At 41.8% G+C, this 20,754-nt stretch overlaps 1 protein-coding gene across 2 annotated transcripts; it reads left to right on the top strand.

Moving 5' to 3' along the window:
- Positions 1-16,821: 16,821 nt before the first annotated feature.
- Positions 16,822-20,645, top strand: LOC123099108 (uncharacterized). Of its 2 annotated transcripts, XM_044521250.1 has the most exons (5): positions 16,822-17,867; positions 17,948-18,142; positions 18,292-18,583; positions 19,869-19,933; positions 20,322-20,645. In XM_044521250.1, the coding sequence occupies exons 1-4, from the start codon at positions 16,827-16,829 to the stop codon at positions 19,904-19,906; spliced, it is 1,566 nt and encodes a 521-aa protein (XP_044377185.1). In that variant the 5' UTR covers positions 16,822-16,826; the 3' UTR covers positions 19,907-19,933; positions 20,322-20,645. The 2 variants fall into 2 exon arrangements, with proteins under 2 accessions (XP_044377185.1, XP_044377184.1); XM_044521249.1 differs by lacking the exon at positions 20,322-20,645 and having other exon boundaries at positions 16,823-17,867; positions 19,869-20,204.
- The last annotated feature ends 109 nt before the right edge of the window (positions 20,646-20,754 follow it).

Below are 20,754 nucleotides of genomic sequence, written 5' to 3'. Positions count from 1 at the left end.
GTAGCATTATAAAATGATCTCTCACTAAATTTCAAGGTATAAGTGTTCTCCCTGAGTATGCACCGTTGCTACAGTTCGTCGTGCCGAGACACCACGTGATGATCGGGTGTGATAAGCTCTACGTTCACATACAACGGGTGCAAGCCAGTTTTGCACATGCAAAATACTCGGGTTAAACATGACGAGCCTAGCATATGCAGATATGGCCTCGGAACACTGAGACCGAAAGGTCGAGCGTGAATCATATAGTAGATATGATCAACATAGTGATGTTCACCATTGAAAACTACTCCATCTCACGTGATGATCGGACATGGTTTAGTTGATATGGATCACGTGATCATTTAGATGATTAGAGGGATGTCTATCTAAGTGGGAGTTCTTAAGTAATATGATTAATTGAACTTTAATTTATCATGAACTTAGTACCTGATAGTTTTTTGCATGTCTATGTTGTTGTAGATAAATGGCACGTGATGTTGTTCCGTTGAATTTTAATGCGTTCCTAGAGAAAGCTAAGTTGAAAGATGATGGTAGCAATTACACGGACTGGGTCCGTAACTTGAGGATTATCCTCATTGCTGCACAGAAGAATTACGTCCTGGAAGCACCGCTAGGTGAAAAACCCGCTGCAGGAGCAACATCAGATGTTATGAACGTCTGGCAGAGCAAAGCTGATGACTACTCGATAGTTCAGTGTGTCATGCTTTACGGCTTAGAACCGGGACTTCAACGACGTTTTGAACGTCATGGAGCATATGAGATGTTCCAGGAGTTGAAGTTAATATTTCAAGCAAATGCCCGGATTGACAGATATGAAGTCTCCAATAAGTTCTACAGCTGCAAGATGGAGGAGAATAGTTCTGTCAGTGAACATATACTCAGAATGTCTGGGTACCACAACCACTTGACTCAACTGGGAGTTAATCTTCCTGATGATAGTGCCATTGACAGAGTTCTTCAATCACTGCCACCAAGCTACAACAGCTTCGTGATGAACTATAATATTGATAACCCACAAGTATAGGGGATCAATTGTAGCCTCTTTCGATAAGTAAGAGTGTCGAACCCAACGAGGAGCTAAAGGTAGAACAAATATTCCCTCAAGTTCTATCGACCACCGATACAACTCTACGCACACTTAACGTTCGCTTTACCTAGAACAAGTATGAAACTAGAAATACTTTGTAGGTGTTTTTGATAGGTTTGCAAGATAATAAAGAGCACATAAATAAAAACTAGGTGCTATTTAGATAAAGACACAATAAAGTAAATATAGCGAGTGTGGAAAAGTGGTGGTAGGAGTTGCGAAATTGTTCCTAAGCAATTGACTACTTTACTAGACCGATAGCAAGTTTTATGTGGGAGAGGCCACTACTAGCATGTCATCCCTGACTTGGAATTCTATGCACTTATGATTGGAACTATTAGCAAGCGTCCGCAACTACTAACGTTCATTAAGGTAAAACCCAACCATAGCATTAAGATATATTGGTCCCCCTTCAATCCCGTATGCATCAATTTCTATGCTAGGTTGAAGCTTCTCTCACTCTTGCCCTCCAATACATAGTCCTATCAACATACAACTAACCCTATGGTGTGATCCACGCGCGCGCTCATGTGATGGGCACCAAAGGACAGCAACATAACCACAAGCAAATTAAACCAATCATAGCAATTCACCAATTACCGGTAGGACAACGAAAATCTACTCAGACATCATAGGATCGCAACACATCATTGGATAATAATATGAAGCATAAAGCACCATGTTCAAGTAGAGGGTACAACGGGTTGCGGGAGAGTGGACCGCTGTAGATAGAGGGGGGAAGGTGATGGAGATGTTGGTGAAGATGGCGGAGGTGTTGGTGAGGATCGCGGTGATGATGATGGTGGCCACGGCAGCGTTCCGGCGCCACCGGAAGAGAGGGGGAGAGGGGGGCCCTTCTTCTTCTTCTTCTTCCTTGACCTCCTCCCTAGATGGGAGAAGGGTTTCCCCTCTAGTCCTTGGCCTCCATGGCATGGGAGGGGCGAGAGCCCCTCCGAGATTGGATCTCTCTCTCTGTTTGTGTGTTCTGGTATTCTGCCCTTTCACCGTTTCGTATATATATAGAGATCCGTAACTCCGATTGGATTGAAACCTTTGCCCAGATTTTTCTCCGAAAATTAGCTTTCTTGCGGCCAAAGAAGAGCAGCAACCGCCTTACGGGGGGGGGCCACGAGGGTCAGAGGCGCCCTAGGGGGTGGGGCGCGCCCCCCTGCCTCGTACCCCCCTCAGGCACCGTCTCGCATTGATTCTTCTTCCCGTATTTCCCAAATATTCCAAAAATATTCTCCGTCCGTTTTTATCCCGTTTGGATTCCGTTTGATATGGGGTTTCTACAAAATATAAAACATGCAACAAACAGGAACTGGCACTGGGCACTGGATCAATATGTTAGTCCCAAAAATAGTATAAAAAGTTGCCAAAAAGTATATGAAAGTTGTATAATATTGGCATGGAACAATCAAAAATTATAGATACGACGGAGACGTATCAGCATCCCCAAGCTTAATTCCTGCTCATCCTCGAGTAGGTAAATGATAAAAAATTAATTTTTGATGTGGAATGCTACCTAGCATAATCTTGATCATGTATCTAATCATGGCATGAATATTAAGACACGAGTGATTCAAAGCAATAGTCTATCTTTTGACATAAAAACAACAATACTTCAAGCCTACTAATAAAGCAATCATGTATTTTCAAAATAACAAGGCCAAAGAAAGTTATCCCTACAAAATCATATAGTCTAGCTATGCTCCATCTTCACCACACAAAATATTCAAATCATGCACAACCCCGATGACAAGCCGAGCAATTGGTTCATACTCTTTAACGCGCTTCAGCCTTTTCAACCCTCACGCAATACATGAGCGTGAGCCATGGACATAGCACTATAGGTGGAATAGAATATGATGGTGGAGGTTGTGTGGAGAAGACAAAAAAGGAGAAAGTCTCGCATCGACGCGGATAATCAACGGGCTATGGAGATGCCCATCAATTGATGTCAATGTGAGGAGTAGGGATTGCCATGCAACGGATGCACTAGAGCTATAAGTATATGAAAGATCAAACTGAAACTAAGTGGGTGTGCATCCAACTTGCTTGCTCATGAAGACCTCGGGCATTTGAGGAAGCCCATCATCGGAATATACAAGCCAAGTTCTATAATGAAAATTCCCACTAGTATATGAAAGTGATAAAATAAGAGACTCTCTATCATAAAGAACATGGTGCTACTTTGAAGCACAAGTGTGGCAAAAGGATAGTAACATTGCCCCCCTTTTTTCTTTTTTTTCTTTTTTTTCTTTTTTTTGCGGGCTTCTTTGGCCCCTTTTTTTATTTAGGCTTCCTTGGCCTCTCTTTTTTTTGGATGGGGCAATGCTCTAATAATGATGATCATCACACTTTTATTTACTTACAACTCAATATTACAACTCGATACTAGAACAAAGATATGACTCTATATGAATGCCTCCGGTGGTGTACCGGGATGTGCAATGATCTAGCGTAGCAATGACATCAAACATCATGCTAGCTATCTTACGATCATGCAAAACAATGTGACAATAAATCCTCAAGTCATGTATATGATGATGATGGAAGTTGCATGGCAATATATCTCGGAATGGCTATGGAAATGCCATGATAGGTAGGTATGGTGGCTGTTTTGAGGAAGATATAATGAGGCTTACGTGTGACAGAGCGTATCATATCACAGGGTTTGGATGCACCGGCGAAGTTTGCACCAACTCTCGAGGTGAGAAAGGGCAATGCACGGTACCGAATAGGCTAGCAATGATGGAAGGGTGAGAGTGCGTATAATCCATGGACTCACATTAGTCATAAAGAACTCATATACTTACTGCAAAAGTTTATTAGCCCTCGAAGCAAAGTACTACTACGCATGCCCCTAGGGGGATAGATTGGTAGGAAAAGACCATCGCTCGTCCCCGACCGCCACTCATAAGGAAGACAATCAATAAATAAATCATGCTCCGACTTCGTTACATAACGGTTCACCATACGTGCATGCTACGGGAATCACAAACCTCAACACAAGTATTTCTACTAATCCACAACCACCCACTAGCATGACTCTAATATCACCATCTTTATATCGCAAAACTATTGCAAGGAATCAAACATATCATATTCAGTGATCTACAAGTTTTATGTAGGATTTTATGACTAACCATGTGAATGACCAATTCATGTCATCTCTCTAAATAGATATAAGTGAAGCAAGAGAGTTTAATTCTTTCTACAAAAGATATGCCCACGCTCTAACAAATATAAGTGAAGCAAAAGAGCATTCTACAGATGGCGGTTTTCTATGCGAAGAGAAACAGGCAATCCAAACTTCAAATGATATAAGTGAAGCACATGAAGCATGCTATAAAGCCATACTCAAAAGATATAAGTGAAGTGCAATGAGCATTCTATAAATCAACCAAGGACTATCTCATACCAGCATGGTGCATAAAAAAAAGTGAAAACTAAATGCAAAAGACGCTCCAAGATTTGCACATATCGCATGAACGAAACGAATCCGAAAACATATCGATACTTGTTGAAGAAAGATGGATGCCTTCCGGGGCATTCCCAAGCTTAGATGCTTGAGTCTCCTTTAATATTTACTTGGGGTGCCTCGGGCATCCCCAAGCTTGAGCTCTTACCTCTCTTCCTTCTTCTCACATCGAGACCTTCTCGATCATCGAACACTTCATCCACACAAAACTTCAACAGAAAACTCGGTAAGATCCGTTAGTATCATAAAGCAAATCACTACTCTAACTACTGTTGCAAACCAATTCATATTTTGTTTTGGCATTGTAGCTACTGTAATATAACTTTTTCATGGCTTAATCCACTGATATAAATCGATAGTTTCATCAAAACAAGCAAACTATGCATCAAAAACAGAATCTGTCTAAAACAGAACAGTCTGTAATAATCTGAACATTCACCATACCTCTGGCACTCAAAAACTTCTGCCAAAATTAAGAAAAATAAAAAATTTATATAGAAAGACAGTGCAAAACGTTTCAGAACCATTTGACGTTCCAGTAAAAACTGTAAAATCGCACACTACAGCCAAAGTTTCTGTCCTGCACCGCACAAACCAACAAGCATTGTAAACATCCTAAAGGAAAACCTTGGCACATTATTTTTATAATACAATGGAATTGTACAAGGGGATAATTATTTTTGTTGAAAATTTCTGTAATTAAGATTCACAAAGTTTCCATGGGCATGAACAAAGTTCAAGGACGTCCCCCACTTTCACAATGCTCGTCTATCTCACTTTCACTTTTCTTTTTGAAAAGTTTTGGGTTCCCCTCTTTATTTTTTGTTTTTAAACTATATAAAAGCACACAACAGAAATAAATGACTCTCTAAAACTTCTGGGTTGTCTCCCTGGCAGCGCTTTCTTTAAAACCATTAAGCTAGGCATATAGTGCTCAAGTAGTGAATCCACCCGAATCCCAAGGTATATCAAAGCCAATTTTAATTAGAAATGATTTGGCATTTAGTAGTGAGCACAAAGCAACATATATCAAGCAATGACAAAGTCTAACTCTCTTCCTATGCATCGGCATGTCATAAAAGAACAATTCATGCACACATAGTAAAGGCCAATGCATAGTATAAACAGTTTCTTGCAATTTTATCATGTGAGAAACATACAGAGGTGGAGATGTAGTTCCTCTCTCATAATAATTGCAAGTAGGAGAAGCAAGCACATGCATATTATATCTATCAAAATCATCATGTGTAGTAGTAAAACGCGACCCATCAATATAATCCTTAATAAGGGCAAACTTCTCTGATAGTGTAGTTTGGAGAATTCAAAAAGATAATAGGACTATCATGCGTGGGTGCAATAGCAACAATTTCATGTTTAACATAAGGAACTATAGCAAGTTCATATCCATAAGCATCATTCATATTGGCATCATGGCCACAAGCATAGCAAGCATCATCAAGAAGGGATATTTCAAAAGAATCAACGGGATCATAACAATCATCATAGCAATCATCCTTCGCTAAGCACGAAGGGAAATTAAACAATGTATGAGTTGAAGAGTTACTCTCATTAGAAGGTGGGCATGGGTAGCTAATCCGCTCTTCCTCCTTTTGTTCTTCGCTCTCCTCATCATCTTTTTCATCCAATGAGCTCACAGTTTTATCAATTTCTTCTTCCATAGACTCCTGCAAAATATTAATCTCTTCTTGGACAGTGGAGGAGTCCTCAATATATGGTTTAAAATAAGCATTAGAAGCATAATTATCATAGCAATAGTTAAGTATGGCAAAAATTTCAGATTTGTAAACAGTAGCATCATACTTTTCAATCAAAGAAGCAATTTCATAAGCACCCTTAAAAGCAATAAATTCTTCAATTTGTTGAAAATCATAGTAATTATAAACACCCTTAGCATATGAAGACACGATTCCATTATCGATAAACTCACATTGGTAGGGAAGGTGTTTCTTAGGGTTTTCAGAACAACAAGTAACATCATATATTTCACATAAATTCCAGGCATAGCATTGCAAACGATGAATTTGATCCAGTAAAAGTTTCCCTTTTTTAGATATGCGGTGTCGCACATAACAAGCATGCTCATCTAAAGATTTGCCCTCAACTAAGCTAGTTGGGGTTTCAGCACGAGCACAAAGGGATCGAAGATGATCCAAGTAAAAAGCTTCAGGAGTGTGATAGATTTTGAGTGGTTCTTCAACAATTGGTTCGGTAGGTACAACTAATTTTTTTGGTATTTTGCGTTTCATACCCATAACTAAGGATAGAAAACAACTAAGAACAGCAAATAAAAATTACTTAGTGATAAAGCAAACAAGCACACACGAGAATATTCACCCCACGCTATAACTCCCCGGCAACGGCGCCAGAAAAAGGTCTTGATAACCCACAAGTATAGGGGATCAATTGTAGCCTCTTTCGATAAGTAAGAGTGTTGAACCCAACGAGGAGCTAAAGGTAGAACAAATATTCCATCAAGTTCTATCGACCACCGATACAACTCTACGCACGCTTAACGTTCGCTTTACCTAGAACAAATATGAAACTAGAAATACTTTGTAGGTGTTTTTGGATAGGTTTGCAAGATAATAAAGAGCTCGTAAATAAAAACTAGGGCTGTTTAGATAAAGACACAATAAAGTAAATATAGCGAGTGTGGAAAAGTGGTGGTAGGAGTTGCGAAATTGTCCCTAAGCAATTGACTACTTTACTATACCGATAGCAAGTTTTATGTGGGAGAGGCCACTGCTAGCATGTCATCCCTGACTTGGAATTCTATGCACTTATGATTGGAACTATTAGCAAGTGTCCGCAACTACTAACGTTCATTAAGGTAAAACCCAACCATAGCATTAAGATATATTGGTCCCCCTTCAATCCCGTATGCATCAATTTCTATGCTAGGTTGAAGCTTCTCTCACTCTTGCCCTCCAATACATAGTCCTATCAACATACAACTAACCCTATGGTGTGATCCACGCGCGCGCTCATATGATGGGAACCAAAGGACAGCAACATAGCCACAAGCAAATTTAACCAATCATAGCAATTCACCAATTACCGGTAGGACAACGAAAATCTACTCAGACATCATAGGATGGCAACACATCATTGGATAATAATATGAAGCATAAAGCACCATGTTCAAGTAGAGGGTACAGCGGGTTGCGGGAGAGTGGACCGCTGTAGATAGAGGGGGGAAGGTGATGGAGATGTTGGTGGAGATGGCGGAGGTGTTGGTGAGGATCGAGGTGATGATGATGGTGGCCACGGCAGCGTTCCCGCGCCACCTGAAGAGAGGGGGAGAGGGACCCCCTTCTTCTTCTTCCTTGACCTCCTCCCTAGATGGGAGAAGGGTTTCCCCTCTGGTCCTTGGCCTCCATGGCATGGGAGGGGTGAGAGCCCCTCCGAGATTGGATCTGTCTCTCTGTCTCTCTCTGTTTGTGTGTTCTGGTATTCTGCCCTTTCACCGTTTCGTATATATATGGAGATCCGTAACTCCGATTGGATTGAAACCTTCGCCCAGATTTTTCTCCGAAAATTAACTTTCTTGCGGCCAAAGAAGAGCAGCAACTGCCTTACGGGGGGCCCACGAGGGTCAGAGGCGCGCCCCCCTACCTCGTGCCCCCCTCGGGCACCGTCTCGCGTTGATTCTTCTTCCCATATTTCCCAAATATTCCAAAAATATTCTCCGTCCGTTTTTATCCCGTTTGGATTCCGTTTGATATGGGGTTTCTGCGAAACATAAAACATGCAACAAACAGGAACTGGCACTTGGCACTGGATCAATATGTTAGTCCCAAAAATAGTATAAAAAGTTGCCAAAAAGTATATGAAAGTTGTATAATATTGGCATGGAACAATCAAAAATTATAGATACGACGGAGATGTATCAATATGCAAGGGATGGATAAGACGATTCCCGAGCTCTTCGCAATGCTAAAAGTTGCGGAGGTAGAAATCAAGAAAGAGCATCAAGTGTTGATGGTCAACAAGACCACCAGTTTCAAGAAAAATGGTAAAGGGAAGAAGGGGAACTTCAAGAAGAACGGCAAGCAAGTTGCTGCTCAATTGAAGAAGCCCGAGTCTGGACCTAAGCCTGAGACTGAGTGTTCTACTGCAAAGGGGCTGGTCACTGGAAGCGGAACTGCCCCAAGTATTTGGCGGAGAAGAAGGATGGCAAAGTGAAAGGTATATTTGATATACATGTTATTGATGTGTACCTTACTAATGCTCGCAGTAGCGCCTGGGTATTTGATACTGGTTCTGTTGCTAATATTTGCAACTCGAAACAGGGGCTACGGATTAAGCGAAGATTGGCTAAGGACGAGGTGACGATGCGCGTGGAAAATGGTTCCAAAGTCGATGTGATCGCCGTCGGCACACTACCTCTACATCTACCTTCGGTATTAGTTTTAGACCTGAATAATTGTTATTTGGTGCCAGCGTTAAGCATGAACATTATATCTGGATCTTGTTTGATGCGAGACGGTTATTCATTTAAATCAGAGAATAATGGTTGTTCTATTTATATGGATAATATCTTCTATGGTCATGCACCCTTGATGAGTTGTCTATTTTTACTAAATCTTGATAGTAGTGATACACATGTTCATAGTATTGAAGCCAAAAGATATAAGTTTAATAATGATAGTGCAACTTATTTGTGGCACTGCCGTTTAGGTCATATTGGTGTAAAGCGCATGAAGAAACTCCATGCAGATGGGCTTTTGGGATCACTTGATTATGAATCACTTGATGCTTGCGAACCATGCCTCATGGGCAAGATAACTAAGACTCTGTTCTCCGGAACAATGGAGCGAGCAACAGACTTGTTGGAAATAATACATACTAATGTATGCGGTCCAATGAGTGTTGATGCTCGCGGTGGGTATCGTTATTTTCTTACCTTCACAGATGATTTGAGCAGATATGGGTATATCTACTTGATGAAACATAAGTCTGAAACATTTGAAAAGTTCAAAGAATTTCAGAGTGAAGTGGAAAATCATCGTAACAAGAAAATAAAGTTTCTGCGATCTGATCGTGGAGGAGAATATTTGAGTTACGAGTTTGGTCTTCATTTGAAACAATGCGGAATAGTTTCGCAACTCACGCCACCTGGAACACCACAGCGTAATGGTGTGTCCGAACGTCGTAATCGTACTTTACTTGATATGGTGCGATCTATGATGTCTCTCACTGATTTATCGCTATCATTTTGGGGTTATGCTTTAGAGACGGCTGCATTCACGTTAAATAGGGCACCATCTAAATCCGTTGAGACGACACCTTATGAACTGTGGTTTGGCAAGAAACCCAAGTTGTCGTTTCTTAAAGTTTGGGGCTGCGATGCTTATGTGAAAAAGCTTCAACCTGATAAGCTCGAACCCAAATCGGAGAAATGTGTCTTCATAGGATACCCAAAGGAGACTGTTGGGTACACCTTCTATCACAGATCCGAAGGCAAGATATTCGTTGCAAAGAATGGATCCTTTCGAGAGAAGGAGTTTCTCTCGAAAGAAGTGAGTGGGAGGAAAGTAGAACTTGACGAGGTAATAGTACCTTCTCCCTTATTGGAAAGTAGTTCATCACACAAATCAGTTCCAGTGATTCCTACACCAGTAAGTGAGGAAGCTAATGATGATGATCATGAAACTTCTGATCAAGTTACTAACGAACCTCGTAGGTCAACCAAAGTAAGATCCGCACCAGAGTGGTACGGTAATCCTGTTCTGGAAGTCATGTTACTTGACCATGACGAACCTATGAACTATGAGGAAGCGATGATGAGCCCAGATTCCACAAAATGGCTTGAGGCCATGAAATCTGAGATGGGATCCATGTATGAGAACAAAGTGTGGACTTTGGTTGACATGCCTGATGATCGGCAAGCCATAGAGAATAAATGGATCTTCAAGAAGAAGACTGACGTTGACGGTAATATTACTGTCTATAAAGCTCGACTTGTTGCGAAAGGTTTTCGACAAGTTCAAAGAGTTGACTACGATGAGACATTCTCACCCGTAGCGATGCTTAAGTCCGTCCGAATCATGTTAGCAATTGCGCATTTTATGATTATGAAATTTGGCAAATGGATGTCAAAATTGCACTCCTTAATGGATATCTTAAAGAAGAGTTGTATATGATGCAACCAGAAGGTTTTGTCGATCCAAAAGGTGCTAACAAAGTGTGCAAGCTCTAGCGATCCATTTATGGACTGGTGCAAGCCTCCTGGAGTTGAAATATACGCTTTGATAGTGTGATCAAAGCATACGGTTTTATACAGACTTTTGGAGAAGCATGTATTTACAAGAAAGTGAGTGGGAGCTCTGTAGCATTTCTGATATTATATGTGGATGACATATTATTGATCGGAAATGATACTAAATTTCTGAATAGCATAAAAGGATACTTGAATAAGAATTTTTCAATTAAAGACCTCGGAGAAGCTTCTTATATATTGGGCATCAAGATCTATAGAGATAGATCAAGACGCTTAATTGGACTTTCACAAAGCACATACCTTGATAAAGTTTTGAAGAAGTTCAAAATGGATCAAGCAAAGAAAGGGTTCTTGCCTGTGTTACAAGGTGTGAAGTTGGGTCGGACTCAATGCCCGACCACTGCAGAAGATAGAGAGAAAATGAAAGTCATTCCCTATGCTTCAGCCATAGGTTTTATCATGTATGCAATGTTGTGTACCAGACCTGATGTGTGCCTTGCTATTAGTTTAGCAGGGAGGTACCAAAGTAATCCAGGAGTGGATCACTGGACGGCGGTCAAGAACATCCTGAAATACCTGAAAAGGACTAAGGATATGTTTCTCGTTTATGGAGGTGACAAAGAGCTCGTCGTAAATGGTTACGTCAATGCAAGCTTTGACATTAATCCGGATGACTCTAAGTCACAAACCGGATACGTATTTTTATTAAATGGTGGAGCTATCAGTTGGTGCAGTTCCAAGCAGAGCATCGTGGCGGGATCTACGTGTGAAGCGGAGTACATAGCTGCTTCGGAAGCAGCAAATGAAGGAGTATGGATGAAGGAGTTCATATCCGATCTAGGTGTCATACCTAGTGCATCGGGTCCAATGAAAATCTTTTGTGACAATACTCGTGCAATTGCCTTGGCAAAGGAATCCAGATTTCACAAGATAACCGAGAACATCAAGAGACACTTCAATTCCATTCGCGACCAAGTCAAGGAGGGAGACATAGAAGTTTGCAAAGTACATACGGATCTGAATGTTGCAGACCAGTTGACTAAGCCTCTCTCACGAGCAAAACATGATCAGCACCAAGACTCCATGGGTGTTAGAATCATTACAATGTAATCTAGATTATTGACTCTAGTGCAAGTGGGAGACTGAAGGAAATATGCCCTAGAGGCAATAATAAAGTTGTTATTTATATTTCCTTATATCATGATAAATGTTTATTATTCTTGCTAGATTTGTATTAACCGGAAACTTAGTACATGTGTGAATACATAGACAAACAAAGTGTCACTAGTATGCCTCTACTTGACTAGCTCGTTAATCAAAGATGGTTAAGTTTCCTAACCATAGACAAAGAGTTGTCATTTGATAAACGGGATCACATCATTAGAGAATGATGTGATTGACATGAATCATCCGTTAGCTTAGCACTATGATCGTTTAGTTTATTGCTATTGCTTTCTCCATAACTTATACATGTTCCTATGACTATGAGATTATGCAACTCCCGAATACCGGAGGAACACTTAGTGTGCTATCAAACATCACAACGTAACTGAGTGACTATAAAGATGCTCTACAGGTGTCTCCGATGGTGTTTGTTGAGTTGGCATAGATCGAGATTAGGATTTGTCACTCCGATTGTCGGAGAGGTATCTGGGCCCTCTCGGTAATGCACATCACTATAAGCCTTGCAAGCAATGTGACTAATGAGTTAGTTACGGGATGATGCATTACGGAACGAGTAAAGAGACTTGCCGGTAACGAGATTGAACTAGGTATTGAGATACCGACGATCGAATCTCGGGCAAGTAACATACCGATGACAAAGGGAATAACGTATGTTGTTATGCGCTTTGACCAATAAAGATCTTCGTAGAATATGTAGGAACCAATATGAGCATCCAGGTTCCGCTATTGGTTATTGACCGGAGATGAGTCTCGGTCATGTCTACATAGTTCTCGAACCCATAGGGTCCGCACGCTTAACGTTCAGTGATGATCGGTATTATGAGTTTATGTGTTTTGATGTACCGAAGGTAGTTCGGAGTCCCGGATATGATCACGGACATGACGAGGAGTCTCGAAATGGTCGAGACATAAAGATCGATATATTGGAAGCCTATGTTTGGACATCGGAATGGTTTCAGGTGAGTTCGGGCATTTACCGGAGTACCGAGGGGGAGGGTTACCGGAACCCCCCGGGGAGTATATGGGCCTTATTGGGCCTTAGTGGAAAGGAGGAGAGGAAGGCCAAGGTGGAGGGCGCCCCCCCCCCCCCCTAGCCCAATCCGAATTTAGTGGGGGGGCGCCCCCCCTTTTCTTCCCTCTCTTTCCCCCTTCCTTCTCTCCTACTCCAACAAGGGAAAGGGGAATCCTACTCCCACCGGGAGTAGGACTCCCCCCCTGGGCGCGCCATAGAGGGCCGACCCTCCCCCTCCTCCACGCCTTTATATACGGAGGAGTGGGGCACCCCATAGACACACAAGTTGGACCACTATGTACATGAGTATTCCTCTCTAGACAGATTTTGGGCCGCCCACTAGTAGGGAAACCCTTATAGGAATAATACGTTAGTGGAGTATCACCATTTCTGGACGTCGTCGCTATTCTAGCAAAATAGCACCAACGTCGGAAATACGCAGGGCACCGCTAACATCGTCTCATTACACGTGTGCACCATACTACAAACCTTAGTAGTTCATGGACCCTAGCAGGCATAAATATATAGTACTTCCTCCGTCTCAGTTTACAGGGTATGCACGTTGTTCGAGGTTGAGAATTTAACTAGCTATATATTTATTATATGTGATGAAAATATATGTATGTAGAAACTACATCCGCTTAAGAATCCAATGATATATTTTTGGTGACATATAACTCATACTTAGTTAGTCAAAAAGATGACTAGAACTACATGCACACCTTATAAACTGAGACAGAGGGAGTAGTGGCGTCGACACGCACCAATGCCATTAACATATTAACAAATAGTGGCGTTTATCTCCACGTCCAACGCCACAAGTTCTTTGTCCCTGGCCCACTAATGGCGTCAGGTATCTACCCACTGCCAACGAGCGTTTTGACTGGTGTTGACATATGTATCCCTGCTAGTATTCATTAATTAAGGGTCAGAAATCCACACGAGGAGACTTCCACGTCACATTCAGCAGCGGCGTTGCGGCCTTGAGTTTTGTGTCGTCTTTATTGAGGTCGGCGCCACTAATATGCAACACAAAAATATCAAAATAGTAATGTGGTCACGAAAAATAGTGTGAAACCAAATAGGTTTTGACTTCCCGTGAATGTTGTTCATATCCCATTTTTCGCTATATATATGCCCTACCATTTGATCCAGTGGCGGAGCTACGTGTGTTCCTGGGGTGGCTGTGGCCCCCCAGCCTTGGCAAAAAGTGTGAAGGAAATTTTTTTAGAGGGTTTAGATAAGGATAAATATATTATTTGCCCCCCTCAAGTCTACATGTTTTACCATTTGCCCCCCCCCCCCCCCCTAAACTTTCTCCCTAGCTCCGCCAGTGATTTGATCATTCAAAGGCACACTCCCCCCTCTATCTCTCTAGTCTTTCTCCCCCACATACGCCAACTGACCGGAGGTCATCCCAATGGCAGCGAACAACAATGTCGTCCTCGGCTCGGGCATTATTTTTAGAATGCTTGAAGATAATACGAGATGAGAATAATATTTTGATAATTAGTCGACCCATCGCAACAGTAGTAGTTGAACTACACCCAAGGACAGGTTGAACTTCCGCGAATATTGTCCAAATGGGTCTTGCGATATACCGTTGGAAAGTTGATTCTTTAATATTAAGGTATATCTGAGTATTTTAATAACGGTAAAATCCTAGTTTTCAATTAAACATTGAATCACTTCGTTATTTTCCTTTGAACATCTAGTTTTTTTAGAAACGGGGAAATATATTTTTAAACTTTTTTTACTTGTTCTTTTTTAAATTTAAACTTCTTCATTTTATTCTTTAATAACGTGAAAAACTGAGCTTTTATAATCTTTGGACTGCTCTGTTAGTTTAATTTGAACTTCTTTGTTTTAGTTAGGAAAAATATCTTTTTAAAATAAGCATCAAACTTTTTTTTTAAATTGAACTTCATACTTTTATAAAAAGCTCCGCCCTCTAGCCCCCAGTCTGCCGCCGCCGTTGGCTGCCCCACCTGGTCTTGGGCTCTTGGAAACCTAGCCAGCCGCCGCCGCCACGCTAGGTTAGGGTTGGCGCGTCACGTCGCATGGAGAGGACAGAGGAGTGGTCGAGTCTCGAGTGCGTGTGCTCGCATCTTGTGGAGGGTTGGTTGCCTTGGCGGTTGGCCCATCAGGCCACTGGTTGTGTCGGCCTATCAGCTATGCATAGGTATAAAAAATGTTTTGCTCAAAATTAAGGTATGACAGGCACCATACCCTGCCCACTATAGAGCTCCGCCAGTGTTCTCACCCAAAATATGAAAACTTCAGTCACACAAAACTTAACGGAACACATGAGATAGTTTAGTATAATAAAATAAATCATTCACTTGGGTACTGTAAAGACAAGATTCATAATTGCTCTCACATAATGCCTACACTATCAAAAATAGAACAGTCTGTAAACGACGAATTATTATCCATACTTGTGTAACTCACAATTAGTACCACTTGGAAGTTTGTAACCCAAAGTTGTGTAATTTTTTTAAGAATTGATCATGTTCTAGTATAGAGAAAGAATTCAATTACTGGACGCAAAAGTTTATGTTTCTGCACAAAATCAAATCAACAAGCATCCACACTATCCCAAAAGTTTTACTTGGCACATTATTGGAAGAAAAGATACAAAACATGATTATTGCAGTAGCTTAATCGTGTAAACACACAAAAACAGTAAGGGTAAATATTGGGTTGCCTCTCGACAAACGCTTTTCTTTAAAGCCTTTTAGCTAGGCATAATGATTTTAATGATGCCCACATAAAAGTAGGAATTGAAACATAAATATAGCATCATGAACAATATAGCAAACACATTTAACCCAAACCCACTTCTGATGCATAGGAATTTTACAAGAAAACAATTCATTGAAGAACAATGTAACTAGCATAGGAAGGCAAAACAAGTGCAACTTCAAAAGTTTCAACACATAGAGAGGAAACTCAGTATTATTGATATATCCATAAGCATATATTCCACCATCATAATAATTTTCAATACCATCATGAATAAAATCAACAATATAACTATCACAGAAAATATTCTTTTCATGATTCACAAGTATAGAATTTTTATTACTCTCCACATAAGCAAATTTCTTCTCATTCATAATAGTGAAAGTATCATATATAACTTGAACACTATAAATCGATTCTACATTAAAATAATTCATTGAAATGATATTCATGATTATGACAAGTTTCACAAGAATAATTATCACTACACTACTTATAGCGTAAGTGCTATCAATAGTCATCATAAGTACCAATTTTGTTCTCATCATAATCAATTGAGACCTCTTCCGAAATAGTGAAATCGTCACTAAATAAAGTTATGACCTCTCAGATCTACTTTTATCATTATAATAAGATTCAACACCCTCATTTTCGCAAAAATAAAATGTCTGCCAACCATGGTTAACTCCTCCCCGTTCTTCGAGACCTCCTTTCCCATCTCTTCTCTTCCCCCAATTCATCTAATTTTAGACTTTCTTTTATTAAAAATGTTTTTGGTACTCACAAATGAATGCGGGTTACTATCAAATGTTAAGTGTGCAATGAACATCATATCAAATATCAAGGTCTGGACTAATAGTAGCATAACTAACATGTACATTACTCCTTCCGTCCGGAATTGTTTGTCGCAGAAATGAATAAAAATGAATGTATTTAAAACTAAATTACATAATCCATTTCTCTGGCAAGTTCTCAATGAACGGAGTAATTGATATCCTACCTAAAGCCGACGTGCAATTAATTTTGTTTCTAATACTCCATTAACGTTGTGCTCGCATTTACTAGCATGAAGAAAGGACATTTTGGCCAGAGCAAAGGTCGGCTTTGGGGATTTTCCATGGAGATGGAAGAAGTAGTACGCCGTATCAAGCTGGGTCCAGGCGGCGGCGGCGGAGGAGGAGGAGGAGCACGCCGTCGCAAGCTGGGTCCAGGCGGTGGAGGTGGAGGAGCCGACATCATCAGCGCCCTCCCGGAGGATCTGCTTCTCCAGGTCCTCGTCCGCCTCCGCTGCGCCGGCGCCGCCGCGCGCACCAGCGTCCTCTCCCGCCGGTGGCGCGGCCTCTGGACCAGCCTCCCCGACCTCGTCTTCCGCGGCGTCGCGCTCGGCTCCCTCCAAGCGGCGCTGGCCTCGGTCCAAGCCGCGGCCGGGCCCGGGGTGACCCTCCTCGACATGTGCGTTCCCGACGCGCTCCTACACTCCGTCCGCGAGTCCGACATGCCCCCGCTGCTCCACGCCGCCGCGGCGCTCTCGCCGGTGGAGCTCCGCCTAGCCGTGGGGAAGGGCACGCAGCGCCTGTACCTGGAGGTGGAGGTGCCCCGCCTCCCCCGCGCCGCCTCGGTGGAGCTCCGAGGGCTGGATCTCGTCTTCGCCGCCCCGCGCGGCAGCTGGCTGGGGTTCCCGGCGCTGGAGAGGCTCGCCCTCACCGGCTGCCGCGCCAACCTCACGGACCTGGTCCTCCGCTGCCCGCGCCTGCGCGTCTTCAGACTCAGGGAGGACCACGGCGCCCACCACATGAACATCATCATCAGATCCTCGTCGCTGCAGGACCTGGATGTGGACACCAGGATCCCCTTCACCTACCGCATTGACATCAGGGCGCCCGCGCTCAAGCGATTGGCCATGTTGTTCAGCACCAGCGACAAGATCATTGTGTTGGTCTCCGTTTTGGCACCGATGCTGGAGACGGTCTCATGGCGCTGCACTTATTCCACGGTGTCCGCCCGGCTTGGTCTTTGGGGCCTCTCCGCGGTGAGATTACAGACGGCGGAGAACAATGGGCAGCTTCCTCCTCATGTCAATGTCCTGTCGCTGTTCGCGGCTGCCGATGTATGTCGCTCGATTTGTCGATTCGCTGACTAAACTGAAAAATTATTTATTTATGATATCCCGCCGAATTGTTTTTGTAGGATTCATATGATTTTCCAGAGGAAGTCAGCCTTATGACGGAGATAGAGAAACATATGGTTACCCATTTCTCTGTTTTGGAGCTACATGTCGAAACGTTGGGGCATGTTTTTGGAGCATTTGCATTGCACATCCTTGGAATGGATCAGATTTCCACTGCTATACAAAGCCTTAAAGTCATCCTGCTGAGTTCAGAGGTAGGAAATTCATCCATGTGCTTGTATATTTATCCATGTAATGTATATACCACTTGCTTTGCTGTCTTCAACAAAAAGTTGCCAACTGTGAAACATCTATCTATAATATGTATACATTGTACTAGTAATTTTCATGTTATTATTTTTAGGATGATGAAGCATGCCCAGAGAATTGCCCTTGTGAGGAGCCCAGTAACTGGAGAAGCCAAACTATCTCCTTGACCAATCTTGAAAAAGTGGAAATCGAAGGCTTCCAAGGAGAAGGTCACGAGTTAGATTTCTTGAAACTGGTATTTAGATGCGCACCAATGCTGAAAACAATGTCTGTGAGGCTGTCAGATGAGGTCACAGCAAGTAACGACGATTGCTGCAAGAAAATACATGACGTCTTCAAGATGTATCCTTTTGTGCAATGCAATGTGATTGTGGATCTTAGTCCTGGTAAGTAGATTTGGAATGCAAGATTAGCATTCTTCTAAATTCATGCTTGGTGCATATATTCTGCTCTGAAACCCCTATATCTCTGTTTTGTTTTGTTAGCGCCTTTCATGTTGTGCAACTTCATACGATGCTTCCAATGTGTCGTTTACATGCCGATTATTCATTCCAGGCCGGTTTAATTTTAGCTTGCTCTTGCTCTTTAGTCTTTTTGTTTGCTGCAGAAATGTCCATTGTGATGGTCTTATGTTTTGGCAATTTGTTTGCCTGTCTCTTTTGTAGCCTTTTCTTTAGATTCCGTTTCCTTTAATGGGGCCTGGAGGACTAAACTCTTAAATCTATAATTCATCCATGCTATCAGATGATACGTTGTTTGTCTAGGCCACTGAAAATTTTGGTTTTGGCCCCAATAAATGTCTGAACATGCTATGTTAGTGATGTTTTTTCTTTAAGGGGTTAATTGGATAAACGCCACTCAAATTCTGGTGATTCCAAGAAATGCCACTGCAATTTTCAAACTTTGAAAATGCTACTGCAAATTTTACAAACTTTGAAAAACGCCACTGCAGACTTTGAAAAATGCCACTGGAAATGACATTTTTCAAAGTTTGGAAATTGCAGTGGCGTTTCTCAGAATCGCCAGAATTCGAGTGGCATTTATCAAAATAACCCTTCTTTAAGAGAATATTGCTTCTGAATTTGTGTCCATACAGTTTTTTAATGCAAAATGACAGGTGCTGAATGATGGAATGGGAGATACTCCCTCCATCCCATAATATAAGACCGTTTTTGACACTACATTTAGTGTCAAAAACAGTCTTATATTATGGGACAGAGGGAGTAAGAAGTATCGAAACTTTCTAGTCTATGCATGCATCTTTTTGTTGGCAACATTCTTTATTCGTTGCACTCTGGTTTTGGACCACTAGGATTCAGTAGCCAATAAAGAATTTTCTGGATTCTCTGAAGTTATCTGTCTTATTAGATTTCTATGTAGGCCTGAAGAGAAAATTAAAAAGTATTCTCATACGGGCATATGAAAAGAGATTGACAGCTCTTCATTGTTTCAAGTTATTTCAAACTCTTTCAGATATTTATGGGATTAGCAAAAAAAAGAAGTTATAGTTATATTTTGTTGAACAAGTTGTTGGTTGTTGTTTTTTCCATGCTGTCACTATTTTATGATTTGAGTTGCTATGGACAACAATCTCTATACATACAACGGCACTATGTTTCCATGCCGAGGCGCTGACTGAAACTGGTGTTGATTTACCTTGTTCGCACGCAGAGTCAAGAGACAGCAGCTATAGTGGTGCCTCGACATGATCCTCATTGCCACATTTGCCGAATCAGGTGGGTCGTCGAAGAGACCGTCTTCTACCGTGCTGACTGACTCCACTAGCTACCTAGTTCCAGGATTTTGCTATGTTATTTTGCTATTGCAGTGGAGCCACAGGCATGAAATGTTGCGCTCTTAGTTAATGCATTAGCGGTAGCCATTGCCTGACTGTCTAGCAATTACCAGATTTAGTGTACTCAACTTATGTCAGCCTGCCCAAGTGATGTTCTGTAAGCATATTATGGCTTGTATGCTTTTCTTGGCCAGCATGTTATGATTAGCTAACTCCGTGGTCGTTTAAGGCATCGCTGCTTAAAATGTTGCAAGGAAAAATGAAATTGCATACTGCACTAAATCATCTGGCGCAACTGCATTGTCAAGTGTTGCGGAAATGGGTCGCAGGTACAGTTGGCCGGAGCTTTCATGACGCCGTCGCCTCTGCCTGGAGCTCATTGTGGCGTCAACTGGGTGCGATGAAGCCTGTTGGAGCTGAGTTGTGTGCTTAGTTCATTTCATGCTCTGTACAATCCTAATAAAACTAGCTTCAGATTCAAGCTGCAATCTGGAATAGTTTCTGTGCGTTTCGGATGAGTTGATCGCATGGTTGTTGTCTGAACTTCATGTAGTATGAAACGGTTTGTGGCATTCCCATATATATATATATATATATATATATATATGAAGTGTTGGTATTCTTGCCAAGGAAATCATGTTGTGAGATCTTTGGTTCTGTTGCAAAAACGAACGGTTATTTGTAAAGCCACTGAATGAGTTACAAACAGTGAGCCAGCTTTCCAGACGATTCAAGAAGTAAATTACAGTAATGCATGGTTCC

The sequence above is a fragment of the Triticum aestivum genome, chromosome 4D (genome assembly GCF_018294505.1).
Source record: "Triticum aestivum cultivar Chinese Spring chromosome 4D, IWGSC CS RefSeq v2.1, whole genome shotgun sequence".
In the NCBI taxonomy this organism is placed as follows: domain Eukaryota; kingdom Viridiplantae; phylum Streptophyta; class Magnoliopsida; order Poales; family Poaceae; genus Triticum; species Triticum aestivum.
Note: the sequence above shows the minus strand (reverse complement) of the source record. Positions and strands in the feature narration are given on the sequence as shown.

Excerpts from the sequence above, each read along its gene's own strand:
- LOC123099108 (XM_044521250.1), top strand. The coding sequence starts at position 16,827 with ATGAAGAAAGGACATTTTGGCCAGAGCAAAGGTCGGCTTTGGGGATTT. Across the intron at positions 17,868-17,947 it reads CGCTGTTCGCGGCTGCCGAT|GATTCATATGATTTTCCAGA; the intron begins GTATGTCGCTCG and ends TTGTTTTTGTAG. Across the intron at positions 18,584-19,868 it reads GATTGTGGATCTTAGTCCTG|AGTCAAGAGACAGCAGCTAT; the intron begins GTAAGTAGATTT and ends GTTCGCACGCAG.